The 21,045-nt window shown below is 37.7% G+C and overlaps 1 protein-coding gene across 2 annotated transcripts in view; it reads right to left on the reverse strand.

Moving 5' to 3' along the window:
• ppp6r2a (protein phosphatase 6, regulatory subunit 2a) overlaps nt 1-20,682 on the reverse strand; it is a 24,447-nt gene extending 3,765 nt beyond the window's left edge. The window contains exons 1-23 of one of the 2 annotated variants that reach the window (XM_067427354.1): nt 20,310-20,682; nt 18,281-18,440; nt 14,538-14,801; nt 12,973-13,159; nt 12,730-12,867; nt 12,319-12,384; nt 12,098-12,210; nt 11,861-11,968; nt 11,603-11,729; nt 10,582-10,734; nt 10,205-10,435; nt 8,804-8,868; nt 8,541-8,656; nt 8,350-8,435; nt 7,772-7,852; nt 7,573-7,670; nt 7,335-7,392; nt 7,101-7,228; nt 6,873-7,012; nt 6,661-6,796; nt 5,339-5,379; nt 3,359-3,542; nt 58-159 (exon numbers count right to left, since the gene is read on the reverse strand). In XM_067427354.1, coding sequence (XP_067283455.1) covers nt 58-159; nt 3,359-3,542; nt 5,339-5,379; nt 6,661-6,796; nt 6,873-7,012; nt 7,101-7,228; nt 7,335-7,392; nt 7,573-7,670; nt 7,772-7,852; nt 8,350-8,435; nt 8,541-8,656; nt 8,804-8,868; nt 10,205-10,435; nt 10,582-10,734; nt 11,603-11,729; nt 11,861-11,968; nt 12,098-12,210; nt 12,319-12,384; nt 12,730-12,867; nt 12,973-13,159; nt 14,538-14,764 — 2,585 coding nt within the window. In that variant the 5' untranslated portion in view covers nt 14,765-14,801; nt 18,281-18,440; nt 20,310-20,682. Of the gene's footprint in view, nt 1-57; nt 160-3,358; nt 3,543-5,338; nt 5,380-6,660; nt 6,797-6,872; nt 7,013-7,100; nt 7,229-7,334; nt 7,393-7,572; nt 7,671-7,771; nt 7,853-8,349; nt 8,436-8,540; nt 8,657-8,803; nt 8,869-10,204; nt 10,436-10,581; nt 10,735-11,602; nt 11,730-11,854; nt 11,969-12,097; nt 12,211-12,318; nt 12,385-12,729; nt 12,868-12,972; nt 13,160-14,537; nt 14,802-18,280; nt 18,441-20,309 lie in introns of both variants that reach the window. The other variant, XM_067427353.1, reaches the window with a different exon arrangement.
• Between the last annotated feature and the right edge of the window lie 363 nt (nt 20,683-21,045).

A 21,045-nucleotide genomic window follows, 5' to 3' on the forward strand; every position in this document is an offset into this window, starting at 1 on the left:
ATGGAGGCAGTTTGTTATCCACCATATAACATCAGCTTGATACACATTCACTGTTACCTCGTCTCCGTCACAGTGGTGGCGTCTGACTCTTCTGTAGGCACTGAAGACTCGCTACCGTCAGTGATGCTGAGCTTCTCCAGAGCGTCAGTAGGCACCTCACTGCAGAGAACAAATACAGCCACCAAATTCTTTTCACTCTTTGAAAATCAGTATTCAAATGTTTTAACTTGTTTAAATCACTTGGACAAGTGGAGTGAGAGGTGCTGTCACATACATTTGTGGGAAAAAGCATTTGAAGGGTTGATGGTTTTATTAGTCCATACTTTGGGATAAAGTCGGGTATGCCAATCCATTTATTGTCCATTTGTCATTGATAACAACCATACAAAACAAACGCAAAAGAAAACGGATCCGGCCCGCATAGTGCTTTAATCCGGCCCCCGCGATGCGCTCAGTGCTGGGCAATTTGGATGAAAGTTTAATTTTTGTATTCAGGATTACAAATGAAATGTTTAAGCTTTTGATCGCTCTGGTCGCATATTTGGGATTTTTACTTCTGTGCCCCTGAGAGTACGGTCCCACATGGTAACTTATTTAGAATGTTCAGTGACATCACATGACTGCCGGATTTAGGCCCCGTCCACACGAAGCCAGCGCTTTCCTAATCCGATCTTTTTTTTTCCTCGTTTCAAGAAATATCTGCGTCCACACGAGATTAAGAAAACGGACTAAAAACGATGTAGTTTGCATGCCAGGCCAGTGTGTGGCGCTGTAATTCTGCCACAGAAATACACTAAAAACGGAGAAGAAGAGTTGTGGCTAGAAGGGGTATAGCAGTGGTCAGAGGTGAGGCAAAATCTCACAATAAAATAACAATAAATACATTTGCTACTTAACAGATGTGTTTTATTAATGCCTACACCTACCCCAACCCAAAACATACCCTTACAATAATGCAGATACGTTAATTAAATGACGCGATATTGATGTGCGCATGCCCAGTGCCCGTAGTTGTATCCCTAAACTCTTTCACTGTGCAGGACGTAGTGTGATGACATCACCGTTTCAGAAAATATACGGATTCACTGTACACACGAAGACGGAAGATGATCGTTTTCAGATTTACCCACTTTGGGACCCGGTTTCGAAAAATATCGGGTTTCATGCTTCTAAAACGCCGGATCCGTGTGGACGAAACGCTGATACGGTACAAAATGTATACGTTTAATTTACGTTTATAAATTGAATTATGCGTCTCCGTGTGGACGGGGCCTTAAACTGCTTTTGTGCGTTGGTTGGCGCTGAGCAAGAGACGGACAAGCTCAGCCTCAGTGCTGTCATATATCACAACTATGCAGTTTTTTTCAAACTCAATGTTATTTTAGGTTTCAGACATTTCAATACACATAAGCATGAGTAAAACAATACATTTGGAGTTTGTAAAATACACACTGATGGCTGTGGAAGCAGCAATACCAATCTATGCAAATATAATTTTTCTAAAGCGATATCATCAGACAAACATAGTGGAAGTAACTATTAAGTTTACTCTATTCTTGTCACAGTTCACCGGCCACTTTCTTGCACGTATTTCAGGAGAAACTGATGAGCCGGATTCTCTGGAAATAAAAGCGATGCATCTGTAATACGGGTGTGGTGTCACTTGACAAATATGACGCATCGCCATAGAAACATTAAGGGGGAATAATCTAAAATAGGAATCGCCTTGAAAAAACTCACTGGGGAGTCAGAATATTAAAATTAAGCATGAAAGGGTTAATATAGGCATAAATGACGCTGGCTTATCTTTTTTTTAAGCTAGTTATCAGTGTGTATTGATCATTGATGGTATAAAGTAAAGCCTCCTTAATTTCACGTGGTGATGATCAGTGTTGTGCAAGTTACTTCCAAACTGTAATATATTATAGATTACTTATTACTGCTATTAAAAAGTTATTATTTACATTACAATATTACTGTCTCAGAATTGTAATGCGTTACATTACTCCTGTATTACTTTTGAGTTACTTTCACCAAATAACTACAGAAGTAGCTCTTAACATTCTAAAATGTAGGCAGAGAGCATTTTACATCCAGTAGAAGGCGATATGATGAAGAATAATGACATGGGCTATGCAGGCTAACAATAGAGAATTGGCAAAAAAGTGAATGCTCATGACAAAAAAACGCCGTTTCCATTAACCGCTGTTATAAGTCTAAAAAGTTTTTTTTTCCCCTCTCATGATAAGTCATTCCAAAAAGTATGCAACGTATGTTGGAAAGTTTGTGTATATCCCAGCCCCGCAATAGCCATTATTTTCAATGGAAGGATAGCCGTGTTATCCACGCACGAATTAAAATTAAATGAACTAAATGGCATATGTCTGGAGACATGGAGTGGGGTCAGGCATTGAGTAGTTTTGAACAAAAGTCTTTATTCAAAGTGAATTTCGTTTTTCGTTGGTTAAAGCGGTTTACCGCTGAACCGCGGGAATTTCTTGCTTTTCAACCACGGTAAGAAAAAAATCCATACCATTCCAGCCCTAGTGAGAGGCGCCTTTTTTAAAATCCCCGTGAAACGGAAGTTGCAACCAACTTTTCTCCAGTGCTGACATATTTCCAAGTGAAACAGAATATTGAATAGGGGGCAGGGTTGTACTTCAGCGCTCTTCCCTTCCATCTCTTGCTCATAGCAGATGGTTGGAGGGTGGTGTTAGTGTTAGTGTTTTTCGACCCAAGCCTTCAAACTTAATGTCATCAGAGAAGAAACACCATTAAAGATTAAAGATTACCATGACAAAAACATTTTTCTGTGTATTAACTTGCATGGATTAATTGTTCACCCTAGTAATATACGGCAACAAAATAAATGGGGTCAATTTTGATTTCATGACGACTTTAAATTGTTTTCTATTGGCAGGCAGTGTTTTGGTGGTATTTGTCTTAGCCCTTCTCCACTGTGATTGGATGGTTGGGTAAAAAGTGACAGTGATGCATTGCATTTTACCACAAGTTGAACATTCTTCAAACTCACGGTGACTGATAAAACAAATGTAGAGTTTAACGCTTCAGCGCGAAATAGCCACTCCTGCCGTTTAAAAAAAATGCAACACTCCCATTAAAAACAATGGGAAAAATACACTAGCCGTAGGAAAAAAACGCTTTGGTGGACACACAGCCTTAAGAGTGGCTTTTTTTTTGGAGAGCATCATTTAATGATCACCACATTGCAGGTCTTTTCTGTGCTATTTAAAAATGGGAATATTATTCCCTTTCTGAAGTCATAAAAATCCTTTCTCAATTTCTGAAACTACATAAAAACACTTCTGCTGCTATTACTTTTGCAAAGTATTCTTACCTTGAGGGTGTCTTGGTGCTGTTGTCTTGGTTTGCAGGTGTTTTAGGGGAACCCTCAGCCTTATTTTCTCCAGGGTCCTCTTCACTGTCTGAGCCTCCAGACGAGCTGCTGTCCGAGGCCACCAGAGGGGCTTTTTGCCCAGGACTTTCTTCCCATCCTCCTGTAGCTGAATCACTGCCGGCTGCTGAAAAAATTTATAAAAAATCCAGACACTTTCAGTTTCCAAACAGCAAAAACTTTAACCCCTCTGGTGCTCTTCGTTTAGGGGTTGCATTGGTTGTTTTCCCGGTCATAAGTGACCGGACACCTAAAAATTAAACTTCCTCCACCCCAGTAAAACCATTGCAATTTATTTTTCTTCAATAATATTTTTTCTTTTTAATTTTGTATTTTGAGATGATTTGATGGTATTTTTAAATATTTTTGCAATAATTATTGTCAAATTTTAAATGGCAAAATTTGACAATAATTATTGCAAAAATATTAAAAAATACCATAAAATATATATTTTTTATTTATTGCAGTATTTTAGGTTAAAACAGAGACTAGGCCTTCAAAAAAAAAATTTGAAGACAGTTTGTCGCCCTCTTTTGGAATTATTTAAGAAATTATGCAACCATGGGTGTAATCCACTAGAGGTCTCTATGGAGGGGCTTGTGAATTCCCAAATTTACTTTTCAACACATTTAATATATATTTTTTTAGCTGGAATTGAATATATATTTAAAAAATATCAAAAACTATTTTTATATTTAAAAAAATGTTAGAAATGGTGATTTTTTTCTGTGAATTTGTGTTTTTGCAGATTTCCCATTAATTTCCTATGGTGGTCATTTTTGACCGAAGAGGCAAGTGGGAGTATTTTTTTTACAACCACTTAGCATGCTTGAATCATACCCTCAATCTTTTTGTGTGTTTACATACCTAATGTTAGAAAAGTCACCAAGTTTCATATCATTCTGACGAAGATGTGATTTTTAATAATTCAAAATGTGGTTCAGTTTTTCATAGGTGTGTGTGTGTGTATAAGAGGATGTGTCAATATCACACTCCTGATGTTTTAGAGTGTCATTCCTGTACTGCTGTGTACTTTTTCAGCATTGTGGCCGATTTGTATATTGTACACACAAATATTCTGCCAATTTTTGTGTTTTTGCAGATTTCCTATTCATTTCCTATGGGGGTCATTTTTGACCGAAAAGCACAAGTGGAAGTAATTTTTTTATGACCACTTAGCCCTCATTTTTTCATGTGTGTTTACATACCTTATGCTAGAAAATTTTTCATAGGTGTGTGTATAAGTGTGCGTGTGTGTGAGTGGATGTGTCAGTATCATACTCTTGATGTTTTAGAGTGTCATTCCTATACTGCTGTGTACTTTTTTTCAGCATTGTGGCCGATTTGTAGATTGTACACACAAATATTCAGATAATTTTTGTGTTTTCGCCAATTTCCCATTCATTTCCTATGGTCGGTCATTTATGACCGAAGACAATGAACGTTGCTTTTTTTTTTAACGACCAATTAGCATGTTTGAATCATGACCCCAATTTTTCTGTGTGTTTACATACCTAATGTTAAAAAAGTCAACAAGTTTCATATCATTCCGATGAAGCTGGGATTTTACATTTTTTAAAACAGAACATTTTTCGGTCAGAAATGAACGAAGAGCACCATAGGGTTATGATTTTCTAGCGTTTCTGCTTCACCAGCATTATTGCACCATGTCACTAACATGTAAATGTAGGCAATCATGTTCATGTTTTGGGGTTTCTGATGTCAAGAACTTCAGATGATGCATTTTTACAGCTCACTTTCCATAGGTGAGTTTTTTGGACTGGAGAGGAAGTTCTGAGTTACAGCACATATTATGGGTACTCAAAATATCAAGGAATATGTGATTCCCCAAAATATTACTGCTTTAAATTCGATCAGGTAAATTTTAGACAAAAAAAATCTGATGCAAACAGAGCTACTCACGGTCCTTCCCTTGGCCTTGTTGAGGTTGTCCCTCAGTGTTGCTGTAATGTAAAAGCCAAAGATTAGAAGTGATAAAGACATTCCCATAAATTAAATATCCAAACAAATTAGGGCTGCACGATTTGGGGAAAATATATAATTGCGAATATTCTGGTTAAAATTGCGATTGAAAATGCGATTATTATTATTATTTATTTATTACACAAATTAAGTGTGTGTATATAACATTGTATTTATATAGGCCTATTAATATGACTAATAATAATAATTATGATTATTATGAAAATATAAAAAAAAGAAAGTACCATTACAATAACATTTTCATAATTTTATATATATATATATATATATATATATATATATATATATATATATATATATATATATATATATATATATATATATATATACATACAATAAAATTAAATACATTAAACATGTTGTTTATCTGCGATATTAATTTCAATGTCTATGTCTTTAATATGAAATCCACTTTAATCCTTTAATACGCATCCACTGTGAGGGGAAAAACTCCTGTACATGGACTGAATATGGATTGTCCTTTAAATTTATTATTTTTTAAGTTTAAGTTTTTTCATTTCTTATGTATTATTTTTCTTATTTATAATTTATTACCCAAACGTTTAATTCATACTGAAAGCCAGAGGGCGCCCTCGAGCGGAAAAGCCACATTTGCCTCATATGATGACGTTCATTTTCAGGAAACCCCTTATGTAAAGCTAACGCTGTAAACAGAAGATAGAAACGCTTTGATAAACATGACGACAATAAACACGACTGCAGCAAAATATGGTTTATTTGAGTTCTTCAAGCCGTCTAGGGTATTTTCATAATAATAAAGTATAATGCAGTGCTGATTGACGTAGAATTCTATAAAATAATGCATCGTCTGCCTCACTCTGATGAGAAGCCACATCAGCTCACAAACACTCGACTGACGATATGAAGTGAGGTCAAACATGTTATTAAACATTGTCATTTGTTGAACAGGTTTATGAACGCTTCACTAGTTTGTGAAGATGTTTGACTCGTGTTGTTTTTTCAAACGCACGTTATCAGCGACTCAAACTCGCAGTCTTTTAGACGGAGTAACGTTTACTCCTGATGCCGCTCTTCGCTAACACACTGGGCATTTATTTATGTAATTAAAATCGCAGCCTTTAAGCTTTCATAATCGCACATCATCCAAATCGCGATTGCGGTTCGATTTCGATTAATCGTGCAGCCCTAAAACAAACCAACATTTTCACTTTAACAAACATTCGAAAACAGGTGTCATGTGTAGCATAAGTGTTCTTTACCTGCTGAAAGGCTGGAATTCAGTGAAGGTGGCCCAGCCTGTGTCCTGAGAACCCCCACTGCCCTGCTGAGGGGAGCCACCCCAGGAACCAGAGGAGCTCACCTCCGTATCACCAAAGCTCGCTGCCCAGCCAGTGTCTGTGCACAACACATATGTTTATTGAAGGAATTCAGCTGAAAGATTCAAAATTGTGGGGGATGATTAAGCACTCACTCTGAGACTGAGCTGCTATAGACTGCTGAGGACTGCCCTCTTCCTCAGCATCCTCTTCCTCAGAGGCCGACCCGCGGCCTCCACCCCCATTCCTCACGGCACTCTTGGGTGAATTATCTGAAGAAAGAGACACCCCGAACCTGGAAAGAATAAACAGAGAATGTGAATGTAATAAAACAATTTTTTTTTTAAATCAATTTCCTCAAACATATAAACTGTATACTCCACCTCGATCTGGATTTGATTTGTGTTGCATAGTTAATTTCTTTTTCATCCCAAATATCCTCCTCTTCCTCACAGTCATCGAACTGCTGGATTCTTTCTTTACAACACGCCTCAAAAGCTGCAGCATTGGCCTAGAGGAGCACAACAACGCGAATAAAAGATCAAAACAAACACTTACAGCTGGGTTTAGTGATTGTTTGAATAATGAATGTTTTTTTTTCAGTGACAGGCACTTACACTATGATCATCTGCGTCTATATTAAAGTTAATTTCAGCAATCCGATCGAATGCAGCACTGTAAGATTTAAAGAGGTTTTATAAAGATCATTTACTGACAAACTTCACCGCAAAACATATCAAAGCTCTACATCAATGTCTCTGCAGCATTTGACATCATTTCAACACTTATCACTAGATCTGAGAGACGTTTAAACCTTTTAGACACATGCAGACACACAGCATTTTTAGCACTCACTTGATATTTTCATCATGTTCACTGAACTCTTCATCATTAAAACCAAACTGTTCCACAAAGTTGGCGGTCATCTGCTGAATCTGGTAATCAGAGAACGCCTGAAGAAAAAAAAAAAAAAAAAAAACAATTCACACTTATCCAGTCGGCTGTAAGGAGCTTAAAATAGACTCATCCTGGCTCTTTATTTGTTGCTTCCTACCTGTTGGATAGACAAATCATTGGGGAACGGGCTCTCCATGTCATCATCTTCACTAGATGAGTGCAAGTTATGGGTGCTCACCTGAAACAAAGGATGAAATCAGCATTAAATCATGTAGCAGTCTCTTAATATGACATTTATAAAAAAATAAACCTCACAGTGTAACCCTGATGATTGGTGTCTACTACTACTACTACTACTACTACTATAGTGAACAGAGCATTAAAAGCCATTTTGACGATTCAAGGTGTGATGTTGCATATTTATATATTCAGTATCTCAGGAATATTTACTATTATCATCTGTTTCAGTGGACAGATTTGTTAACACTCTCAAAACACATTTTGGAAGAGAAAAAGAAGACCGGGAATGATTCTATTCTTGCTCTGAAATTAAAAGAAACAAAATATAATATAATTATATTATTTATTAATAATATTTTATTAGTATTTATAATTTGTGATTTAATAGTTCATGCAGCAAAAGGGTTAAAACTGAACTCTCCTAATTAAAAATTGATGTAAATTGCCATTACATTGACTAAAGCTATGAAATGCTTGTGTGAAAGAATTACTCACTAAATCCACTGTGTTTCTCCTGTTGGTCTCTCTTAGAGTCTCACCCACAAAACTCTCCCAGCGGCCTCTGCAGTCCTCTGGCAGCTCTGTGGATATAAATGTTATTGGGATCTGAGTAACCACATTGTTATATCAACCACCATCAATAAATAAACTCTGTGGTTCTTTTGACATATTCCTACACTACAAACCTTTAATTAGGTCATTAATTTGGGAGTGAGCCAGCCCTTTCTCCAGGTTTTGAACCACAGTGTTTGCAATTCTTGTCAGGTGACCCATGTTTCCCCTCCGCCTGCCCCCTTCACCCCTAGGGATGAAAGTAGAGAAACCATAATCAGCTAACAGACAGACATCAAACACATACTGACACAGTGATGGGTATAAAGATGAGCTTCATGGGACTATCACACACTGCATATTAATCAATGACATGAAACAGAGGAAAAGCTCTTACTGGATTTTGTCATTTTCCTCCCAAGCATCCAGAATCCTTTGCACCAGCCGACAATGCTGGAAGAGCTGAGGAAAGCAGATAGCCAAACATTGTAAATAATGTACAACATAAAACACAAAGAGAGTGTAGATAAAAGGAAAGCCAACAAAAAAGAGAGAAAATATAAAAAAACAAAGCAGCAAACAAAAGTGACACACCTTCACTCAACAAACTACAGGATTTGAGCTATCATTCAAGTCTGTAGCAAAAACGGTTCCAGATGAAATAAAGGTCAAATTTCAGTACTTAGGTTTTGTGGTTTGTGCAATGCACTACTATTCAAGTTAGTGAACATGTTTGTGAAAAGTATTTTATGCACAATATTGTAAAATATTATTATAATTACATTTTATAATAATATTTATAAAATGTTATTATTTTGTTTTCTATTTTAATATATTTTATAATGCAATTTTAAAAATATTTGTGATGACAAAGATGAATTTTCAGCAGCCCTTACTCCCGTCTTCAATGTCATGTGATCTTTTAGAAAGCTCTCTAGTATGATAGTTTGGTGCTCAAAAGACATTTTATTATCAGAGTTATGCTGCTTAATATTTTAGTAAAAAAACAAAAAAAAAACAACAGCATTTACTACTGTAAAATTATACTGTTGATGTACATTTTTATCAATTTAAACCTGCACTATGTAATTTTTCTGTCCGCTAGAAGGCGCCTATTTAAAACAAAGGCGTGGTTTGATGACGCCAACTTTGAGTGGGCGACTTTGGGCGAGCTGAGCAAGGTCGCCGGTGCGAATGTTGAGCAACACACGGCTTGCGAGCAACTGGACTTTTATTATGACGGGATCGGACACTGTTGAGGGCGCCATTTCTGCTCATGCTGCTTTGTTTATCATATTAGACACATTTAAATGTGTTTAAAATGATGTTATGACGTTCTGTCCGTTCGTTCAGCGGCTGCTGTGACAATTTGTCACGCTGCTAAGAGTAAAGCTTTTCTGCCAAATAAAAATGGAAACCGAGGGTAACGCAGATATGACGCCATTGACAGGCGACTCCCTCAGACGTCCTGGCTCCTTGGTTAAAATAGCAATTTTCTCACAATTTACAAATAGTTGGAAACATTTGGGATATTGTAAGAACTGAACTGAAAAAAAACACTGGCCTAGTGGTTTTAGAATATTTTACTGCAAAAATACTACATAGTGCACCTTTAATACATTCTTGCTAAAAAGTATTAATTTCTTAAATAAATAAAAAACTTTTAAAACCTTTGATGTTGGCATTCATAAGCGCCACTAATAGCTGCATTACCCTGTTTCCTCTAAGCTAATCTGACAATCGCTGTAAGAACGCGGTCATGATCGAAAACAGATATGAACTATAGCAGATGGCCTACATTGGCAACAAGAGCATCTTTAATTGGTGTGTTTGCTTGATCTGAGCTGCTGTTCTGGCCAGGTGTTCCCTCCTCCGCCTGGCTGCCTGTGCCAGTAGCTGGTCTCTCCTCATGGTTCTGTTGACCTGGGTTCTGGAGGTCTGCGTGGGAAGAGTGGTTCAGGATGGATGCCACACACAGCTCCACTTGCAAGTGCAAGAAATTATTCCAGGTGTATTTAAAGAATAAATCCTGCAACCAGAGAGTGAGGGAGAGAGGAAGTGAAAAGTGAGAGGGAAGAAAAATAAAAAAATAATAAAACAAGATCGTCCACCCACAGCCAGCTCATAGTGTTGAGTCTGCAATATTCCATGTGTGTGTGTGTATAAGTGATTTACCAACAGCAGGTCCATGGTGTTGAGTCTGCAGATCTCTTGGCAGATGCTGAGGTCGCAAGTCTGCAGCAGAGAAGCCACCAGTCTGGCCACATGAAGGCGGGCGCTCCCCAGGGGCTGCTCCAGAACGCCCACTGTAGTGAGTATTGCACTTCTCTGTTTCATAGCCAGCAAAGGGAGAGTAATGCATTGTTAGAGGGCCATCACCTTCACCACTGCACAGTGATTGTTGAGACAGTAGCTCTGTTTCAAAACTTAACAAGCCAACCTAGACTGACACACGTTAAGGCATCATTAAAATCATGCTCCTGAAGACTGTTCTAAAACAGCCGCAATATTATGCTACCTTCTAAGATATCCTAAAGCCACAACAAAATGGAAGCATCGAGATGTAACAGAATTATAGATAAAGGGTAGACTTAGTTCTACCCATTGGTTGTTAAATGGATTTTGAGATTGGATTGGATGTGCATTTTGCTGTTAATTGTAACATTGACATTTTGATTTAAAATTACACTATAATTTTTTAAAATAAAAAATTAAACAAGCATGGATAAATAAAAAGATTGAAAAATAAGTTCATAAAATCAATAACATGAATCTAATTAATTGCCAAAAATAATTAGAAAAATTAATGAAAAAAATTGTCATTTAATTTAATGGAAAGAAATCCCAATATTGTTTCCATGTGCCGTATATTTTTAAGCTTAGAGAAATGTATGCTGTTAGCTAAGAAACATACTAACATTGGAAGCAATCAAGTCTCTCAATGAGCTTATTGTGAAGAGTGCTATTTAAGTGAAAGGAAGAAGCACCTATGTCACCTAGGTTTCACTTCAGTTATGTAGGCAGGAAAGCATCTTAAGTTTTGAAATGGAGCAAGAGTAATTTGTGCAAAAAAAAAACTTAGCTTATATCTTTTATACAAACAAAATCAGAACAAATGGTGCAAAAGCCTTGAGATGACATTTATAACCAGGCAGAGTTTAGTTTTGTATGTGTATGTGTGTGTGTGCGCTTGTACCATAGGAGGGTTCAGTAGGAGCTGCTGGAAGTCCTTTAAATGAGGCTCAATAGCACGTAAAATACTGCTGTTGACAGTGTAAGACCTTTCACATCCCTGAGAATACAGGTCCATCAGACCCTCCAGCCTAACAACACCAGACACAGAGATAACAGAAGGTCATGGAAAGATAAAAAAAGAGGGAGAACAGCAGGCATCCGAGCAGTGCTGTTTATTTTAGGTTTAATTAGGCCGTGTAATTGATGAACTCACCCTGACCTTCGTGACTCCAGTAACGTAAGAAGCACTTGCGTTCCATTGACGACAGACGCTTCAGTCCTTTCCCCTTCAAACATGTTCTTCAAAAGCTCTCCCACATTCTCTCGTCTACAAACACATCAACATGAGTGGATGTGATACTGTCTGGTCATCAGTCTTTATTGAGTGAGTAGATTCTTACACATGGCTCACTATATTACATGACTGTGATCTTAGCTAATCAGATTGGGCACTTACGACTCCAGGACAGCGAGTAAGGGGTCTGGTTCTGTGACCTCTGACAGCTGATTGGCCTGGTCTCGACTGAGTCGGATGATGTCACAAAGAGTCTGGGATGCATTAGATTGTCTCTGCAGAAGAATTAAGTGAAAAAGAATGTCTTTGGATGTTTTTCATAACTGAAATCATATGGGCTAGATGTTCAGTGAAAAGTTCAGTAGAGTGAATGACATTTCTACCTCTTCATCTCTCCCTGTGTGCATTAGCTCTGTGAGTCTCTGGATGAGTCTCTCCTCATTCAGCCACTGCAAACACACATTCATTCACAGATCAGAATTACAGCTCTGTAATGAGTAAGGATTCAGCCAGGGCTTGAAGCATAAGAGGCTAAACGTGGGTCAATGTCTCATTTAATCAACTGAATCACTCATTAGCATTTCTTAAAGATATACAAAAGGTTCATGCTCCTAGAGGCAGAACAACATTTTGAACAAGATTAACCATCACATGAACCGTTAAATTCATGTGCTACTGCATTCAAATATAGTTGGATGCAAGAAAAGAAACAGAACACAGCTTATAAGCAGTCCCTTGAAGTAGAAATCTGTTAAATCTCATTTATATATACATGTAAATATTAGTGTGCTTACATTGAGGACCTCCATCCTCAAAGGGGCAGGCTCTACACAGCTGATGAGGCGCAGCAATAGGTCCATCATGGCCGAGGCATCAATGTGATTCAGCACCAGACTGATAAAGTTGTGTTTTTTCCTTAGGAAAGAAATTACCTGCATGTGGAATAACACACATCTTAGAATACAAATCAAACAAATAAAAAAGGTATTTTCTTTGTGCATTCATATTCCGAGCCATGTGAGATCTGGTGTGCTTACCTGGTCTGTTTTACGTGCAATCAAGTTGCCGATGGTTTTGCTGAAGAAGGAGGCCAGTAGGGGATTAAGGGGCGGCTCCTGCTCCAGAAAATGGTAGAGCTTCTCTAAAAGGGATTCATCCCCACCCAGTTTATCATTGATAAGAGCCACATCAGAGGTCAGGAGCTCACAGGCAATGTTTGGAAACCTGGGTAAACAGCAAAAAAAAAAAAAAGGACAAAAAGTCTTTATAACCTACAACTTACATGTGACAACAACACTATCAAACAGCAAATGCAACAGACCAAAAAGGTCCATGGTGACTTGGCCTTAAACATGACAAAGCAAGCCAATTTCTGTGGTTCCAACAAAGGCATTTCAAAAGTAACCAAATTGTTCTGTAGCTCTACTTATTTTCCGTCACTCAGACAGCGATAAAGTAAACACTGGTCAGCTCAGTGGTGCAGTGTTGTCAGTGCCACAAGAGAGGGGAATAAACTCTGCGTCAGTGCCTTATATCATATTGTAGGATTCTGCATTTCACAAAAATATCAGTAAGCAAAAAATCTGGATCAGTGCTACTGAGGACATTTTTCACTAAACGTAATAACATTTCACAATACTTGGAGAGAAAAGACGTTTTGAGTTAATCCACTCGCTCATTTTAAAACAAATGATTCTGCCTCCTCCACACAGAGAACCAAATGATTAGTTTTAAATGAACTGTAATCTTTTTTCTCTCTCCCTCTTACCATATGGTGCCAAAAAAGATCGCTAAAACTGATAGATTTCAACTGAGAGTATTTCATATATTTTACCCTGAACAGCAAACCACAAAGAGCAACTCCATTTGAAAATGTAAAAGTAGCAAAATGTTATGCATGAGCATACACATCACCTTTTAACTAAATCACTTCTCATTTCTCTTTCCTCTTCCTTCCTTTGTCAACTCAAAATGCATCTCTCCACTTTCAGACAGTCAGTTTTATAGCTCTCCTGTAACCAGGAGCTCCGAGCATGCAGCGCCGCCAGTGAACAACACAAATGTCCCACCATCATAATTGAGCAATTCTCAGTAGCAGCCGGAATACTTTTTACTGCTAGCTATATTTACAGTAAATAAACACTTACGTTACAGCCACATCAGTGACACTTTTGCAAAATTCTGCAGTTGAAAAAGGTCCACTGTCTATTGACAATATTGTAGCAATATATGAACACTCATACAGAAGCCACTTTCAAACCAAGCAGCTTTATGTTGGTCACTTCACAAGCAAATTTTGCAAAGGTAACTTTTTCACCCTCATGCAAAACTCCAGACTGTCACTACACAAAATTTTGCAAAGCAACAGTAAATGTTATCGCGCTTTCAGACTTTAAAAAAAAAAAGTGTGCAATTTCCATTCCATTAGCATTACTTAGCAAACCTGAAAATCAGGGCTGTTTCAAACAGGTTTCCTGACTTCCCCATCTGGCAATTGACGATGGAATGGGTAGCCTCATCCCAAACTCATGTGATTGAGCCAATTTTGCTGTCCATTTGGCCAAAATTATCAAAATAAGGTGCGAAGCTGAGTTTCTCTTACTTGAAGCGAGTTTTCTCCTCCAGATCAGTAGGGGGCTCCTCTGTGATGAGTGTGACCAGCTCCTGCATACATTGATCCTTGGAGAGGAAGAGCAGGAGCTTGCGGTTCTGTGCTTTACACTCCTGCAGGACATCCTCCTCTTCCATCAACTCTCTCAGAGTCACGCCCTCTCGATCCAGCAGCTGGTCGATATGGGAGGTGTTGTTCAGGTCAAATTTCCAGAACATGATGGCGGCGGTGGCAGCTGCAGCAGGAAGCACAGGCCTGAAGAGAAGACATGAAAGTGAGGATAACATGAAAACAAGAGAGTGATAAAGCACAGTGCACAGGATGTTTCTATTTAAAATCAAATATCTTTTGCATTGAAGTCAAACACAGAATGAGATTGCGATAAAAGGTTGGTTATTCATTGAATGAAATGTAAGCATGCAGAATTGCCATACCTTTTTTGATTCAAATGCCACCTGTTGTCCAACACAATACTGAAAAGCTGTCTGATATAGGTCATTTTTGGTAATTATGCATAATTATGACACATTTGCTTGTTTTTATACTTCATTACAAGAAAGCAGAAGTATTAGGGTTGGGAATCAAAAATCAATACTTTAGGTCAGGAATTGAATACTTCCTATAAAATTAAAAATTTGATTCCTCTCATTTATTTTTGTGTGCATTTTAATGCGTCTTGAACTAAATTGAAACCATTCAAGCGCAAGAAGACCCACACAGCTGTTTTCTGTGCTGCACATATCCAAAACTTGCATGTAGAAAGCCGCCTCTTATATTGAAAAGTGCACTGTTGCCGTCTATAATAATAGCATTAATCAAACAACAAAAGACTTAAGTAACTATATTTGTAATGTATAGTTTATTCATAAAATGCAGTGTTATTTTACATTTGATTACAGTTTCTTTACCTGGATACATAAAAATCTTAAAGCTACACTGTGTAACTTTTTTTTCACTGTGTAAGTTTATTCTTAGCTAAAAACATTTAGTTCTTTCAAAAATATATGTGCTCATTAATGTATATTTACTTCTTTCAAGTAATAAAGTATTTTCACAAGTTTATAATATGCCATTGAAAATACATACGGGTGAGAGTTTAATGTCAGTCACCATGTCGCCCCTCCATCTTGAAAGTACATTAGCCAAAGAGGGACATACCCGTAAATTCAAGCTTCGTCTTTCGCGTTTTAACACTCGATGGCAGTCATGAACGAGGTCGAACTGGAAGCCATGTTAATCTTGGACTAAATCGGCCACCGTAGGAGTTAAAACTAAATCGGAATTGAGAGGAACAGAAACTAATATTCACAGGATTGTCATATACCTTTACACCGCTAGATGGGGGAAAATATCACACAGTGTAGCTTTAAAACATTGTTTATTTCAATTGTACCTTTGTTTGATTGAATTTTTGTACAGTTGCTAATTTGTTTTAGTTTTTTTCATTACTAAGTGGTTAATTGTCTTTAATAATGCTTGAAATGTATATTAATTAGGCTAGTTGTTTTTTCTATTGTATTTTCAACCACAGGAAAAAGTTCCTTTTTGTGAGTTTTCTTTGGCCTGATTTTTTGTTCATGGTATTGAGCTACAATTAAATGTTTTGCAATAAGACATAAAATAAATATTAGTTTTTTTTACCTTATTGGAAATCAAATTAGGAATTGATAAGCAGAATCTGAATCTTTAAAATTCAATCGATACCCAATCCTTGTATACATACATTAGGGATGCACTGATACCATTTTTTCGGAACCGATCCGATATTAAAAATTCTGAGTATCGGTCGATACCGATACTAAACCGATACCAATCCGATACAATGAAGTTTTGTTTAAAGATTATATGTAGAATTTCTATACCTCAGTGTGTTGAACTGATAATCACTCTTTTGTGGGTTAAACACAATCTACTAAATATAGACAACTTTATAAATAAAAAATATATATAAATCACAATCTATGAAAAAATACTACTATACACTAGATGGTGAATAAATTAGATTAGTGGATAATTCAGCAGCAAAAGTTATAAAAATCAAGAGTGCACAATAACTGTATAAAATCTAAACATTTAGTGGGGAAAAAATAAGGAAAACCATCAAAAGTTAATAAGTCTAGCTCTAAATCTGGTAAAACCTTACACAAAATACATTCATGAAAGCCAAGTAAATATATTTATAGAAATAGGGCCTATATACTAAGAAATTACATTTATTTAAAATGTATAGCGCATCTTTTTAATGAGGCAGCAACATATTAGATTATATTATAGGCAGAACAAGAAAGGCTATTAATAATCTTTCATCGCAAAAGTATTATAATAGAGTGGCTCAATGCGCTAATGCACATCCTGTGTGTGGGATGATGCGCTTAAAGCAACAGAGTAGAATAATAAGCTCATATGCACGTGCAGGATGAGCCCCTTTAAGCAACACGGCGTCACAACGCGCTGCACTCTGTCTGCATTGAGAAGTTCAAAACACAAAGGGAAGATATTTTATTGAGACGTTTCTTGAGACGGTTTAACATTTCAGTTACTGTATGTGAAGAACAATACAATCTCTAGTCCAGTGTTGAGATCTAACTGACAGCCGGGAGAAAGTAACACGATTTACAGCAATAAACGCCAGCAGATAGTCATTTTTTGAGAAACCATAGACCGTTGTCAACAGATCAAGCATAAGAACAGAAACAATGATAATCTTAGAGAGTGTTAATCATGATGACTGTCATAACCGAACGCGATACAGTTTAAAGCTGAACGGAGAGTGACTGAGCCACAGCGGAGGGAAGCATGACTTTAATGAGTTTAATGACTTAAATATTCATCTGTACCTCACGTTAAACTATGGAATGCTTTCAGAACACTTATAATATAGTGCACGAATCGTTGATGATGCTTTATAATGTAGTTGTGCCTTTTGTGGGGCACTGGGGCTTATGGATTGGTCCTGTTTGTTCAATACCCGATCCGGCAAATAATGGCGGATCAGAGCCGATACCGATACAGAGTATCCGATCGGTGCATCCCTATTATACATTAGATTAATTAACCACGATTCATTTTGTTATTTCAGAAGTATTAGAGATTTTTTTTAATAAAAACAATTAACTATTATTTTTAGTTACATTTATGAATTTTAATAATTAGTCATCTTGAGGCCCCCTAGTGGGTCTCAGCCCCCTAGGTTGAGAACCACTGATGTAGACCGTTCCAAATCAGACACTTAATAAAGTTACATGATGGTTAGAAAGCAACTGCATAAGTAGGCAACCTAATAGGTTTTGGAACAAAGTTATAGAGTGAGTGGGAGGAGGGAAGAATACAGATGGAAAGCAGAACTAACAGATGAAAGAGAATCTGGAAAACAGAAGAATGAGGAAGAGGATAAAAAAATTATTGATGGACCTTTAAAGCGTCCAACTAACACATCCCCCTCAAAACAAAACATGAAGCAACTGGAACATAAAGAGCAACTTTTTCCTTTTAATACTAATTGAAATCACCTGTACTGTGAAGATTTTCTAACAACTCTGGTCATGAACAAAGCAAACCTTTCCTACAAGATGACTGGTACCCACGCATCACACCCCAGGCGATACATTTCACACAGTCTGATAGGCTTTGCTTGCTCAAAGAGATGTGATCTGTTAGTGAGCCTGTGTAAAAGACTCTTCAGGAACTCAAGCCCTGGGACATTAATAGCATTTGATAAATAAATATATTTTTACCAGCTGATGAAACGTGTGAATCCTTAGTTACACCTCCTCCACAGGCAGACAGGCATTTGAGTGGCAGAATGCAGACAGCACAGAATGACCTAGCATTAATCTGCATGAGGTCCACTTCCCACCAGGCCTTCCTCGAATGCACGCCTCAGACGGACTGACACTGGGAGGAAAAAGAATCGAGTATGAGAAAGTGCAAACCCTTCAAAAATCAATGCAGGCACGGTGTAAATAATACTTTAAAGCAATGTAACAATGCACAAAGTCAGTATGATAATGTAGCAATGTATGAAAACACACTGCATCATAAAGTCTGAGAAACTTAAAACACACTGCAAGACTAAAATCAGAACTATGAAAGGTCTTGTGAACTGAGAATATAGGGTTTGTACAACCATCATTTCCTTGCCAACATTGAACAAATGCACATACACATGCTCTTCCTCAAATTCACCTCATACAGACTCTCTATCAGATACACAAACATATTGTAAAGCATTTTTAAGCATTTCAAGCCTTCGGATTTTAAGCATGCCATAGTTTGGCAAATGCTTGCAGGAAAAATCTAGCCATTTCTATAACGAGATTGTGAATCTCCCTTGTGGTTCCCAACAGGTTCAAGTTCACGATTTTCAGTGCAGACAGACAGAATGATGCTTGGATTTAAAGAATTTCATACATTTCCTACATTATTGATTGACTACAGAAAAAGATGTTTCGCTTCCAAAATTCCGCTAATGTGATCTCACCTTTAGACTAATAACTAGGAAGTTAAAATAGCAGGTTCCACTTAATGTACTGTCTTAAATGAAATGCGGACATACGCCACATCTTGTATGCATATGGAACTCAAAGCAGCAGCTGTAACAGCTTCCTTGAGCATTACACTCATCTGATGACAAACAGCACAAAGAATACATACCAGAAAGAATCTCTATCATTGATCTGCAGCTGCACGAGCTGAAGCACTTCTTTCATTTGGGAAAAGTGGCCAAAAAAGACAAGGGGACATGTTTCCTTTTTTTATGTGGATATTATTGTGTGCACGTGCAGAGCTTAGTGCGACAATAACAACCAGAGTACTCCCCATTGAACTCTACACAGGAAAGCAAATGTCTCTGCTCTACAATTCATCAAAAATAGTAACAGGCAGCAGCATTTGCACGCAGCAAAGCTGCCACACAAAGCAGACACGAGCGGGGATGTTGCATGGGATCTCTGACAGCAGCAGCTGAGGTCAAATAAGCTGCCATTGATTGCACAACTGTCCAGGAGCTGCCTACTTAGGAAGTTGATCCAGCAACTTGTGCTGACCCCTGGACCCTAGAAGGGGTGTTCACTGCATTACAAAACTTAAAATGAGATTGCAGTCGTGATACTTGAACGATCGTGCTGTACAACTCAATAGTTATATAGCAGGAGAGGATGAACTGACTTCTGAATTACTCATGCGGCTGCTAATGACAACTTGATTTTAATCCAGTGTTTACAATAGACGTCAATAACATACCAGAGCATTATTCACACCTTATAAAGCCGGGACGGGTAAAGAAGACGTTCTACTCTCAAACTCACACATGACGTGATGATGATTATAGTTGCAGAATAACTGTTTTAGCAGAAAATCTCGACAGTTGCATGTTTACAGCAGGGCCCCGCTAGCATGCGTTAGCATCAGATGCTAATATTCACGACAAAACTGGTTTCCGTATTTTCATAACAACCCCAAACTCGACTCAAACAACTTAAATACACACTTGTGTATATCTCAAAATGAGTTAAGAGATGTGAAAAGTGCGCTTGGCTTTATTTAACGCGAAATAATTGGATGTTTTCGGTTTGTTTGTTTGCTAGCTCGTCTGGCTAACTCCAGCTGAATCTCTGTTACAGAAGTTTCTTCTCCTCTAAGGGGGATTAAAACGACACATTTTCTTAGCAAAAAAGGCATTAACAAGCACCGTTTGGTGTGAAGTAAAGACAGTCGGTTCCAGCAGTGCCATATGCGCAAGTAAAACAGTGCAGGTAAGCTTACCCCCGCTGTGAGTGTCTGTATACGAACGGGCTACTGGTTGTCGGTTAGTGCTGGTCTGGCCCGTGCAGCGGTGGCGCTGCTGCTGCCCCGCGCGCTCTGTGAAACCCTACTGCTGCCACGAGACCGTTTTCCTCTCAACTATCTGCCCAAAGCGCGAGCCATCGTCCACATTAAAGTTGTTTTTCTGTTCTCCTTTATGTATAAGTTAACGTTTAGGAAATTATTCTGAGGTGAATCACTACGTAGAGTTATCTCGGCCACTCACACGCACGGCGAGGGAAGAGGGATCGGAAAATAAAAATCGTTCATATGTTTGTATTCAAAATGGCGAAACTCTGTCATAGACGCGCGCGTGCGCGTGCTGTCAGATTATTGCCTGCGCATCGAGTGCGCGCTCCCCGCGTACATTGCACTAGCCTAGATAAGATCAACATAGAATATAACGTACATATGCCTAACGAAAAATATGTTATTGTTTCCTCTTATATTTTTGTTTAAATAAAATAAACCAGACTTTGTTATACCAGACACCAGAAATGTACACACTACATAGGTTTGGAGCGACTTGAGAGCATGACTAAATTATGACAGAATGTAATTATTTGGGGTGAACAATCCTTTTAAGTAGACATGAGTGTCGATTGAGTGAGATATCAGCTGTGCGTGTAAAAGGAAATTTAAAAAAAAAGTTTGTTTTTTTTGCGGATTTGCCATTTTAATACATAATTAAAAGTTA

Source organism: Pseudorasbora parva, chromosome 20 (assembly GCF_024679245.1).
Source record: "Pseudorasbora parva isolate DD20220531a chromosome 20, ASM2467924v1, whole genome shotgun sequence".
NCBI lineage: Eukaryota > Metazoa > Chordata > Actinopteri > Cypriniformes > Gobionidae > Pseudorasbora > Pseudorasbora parva.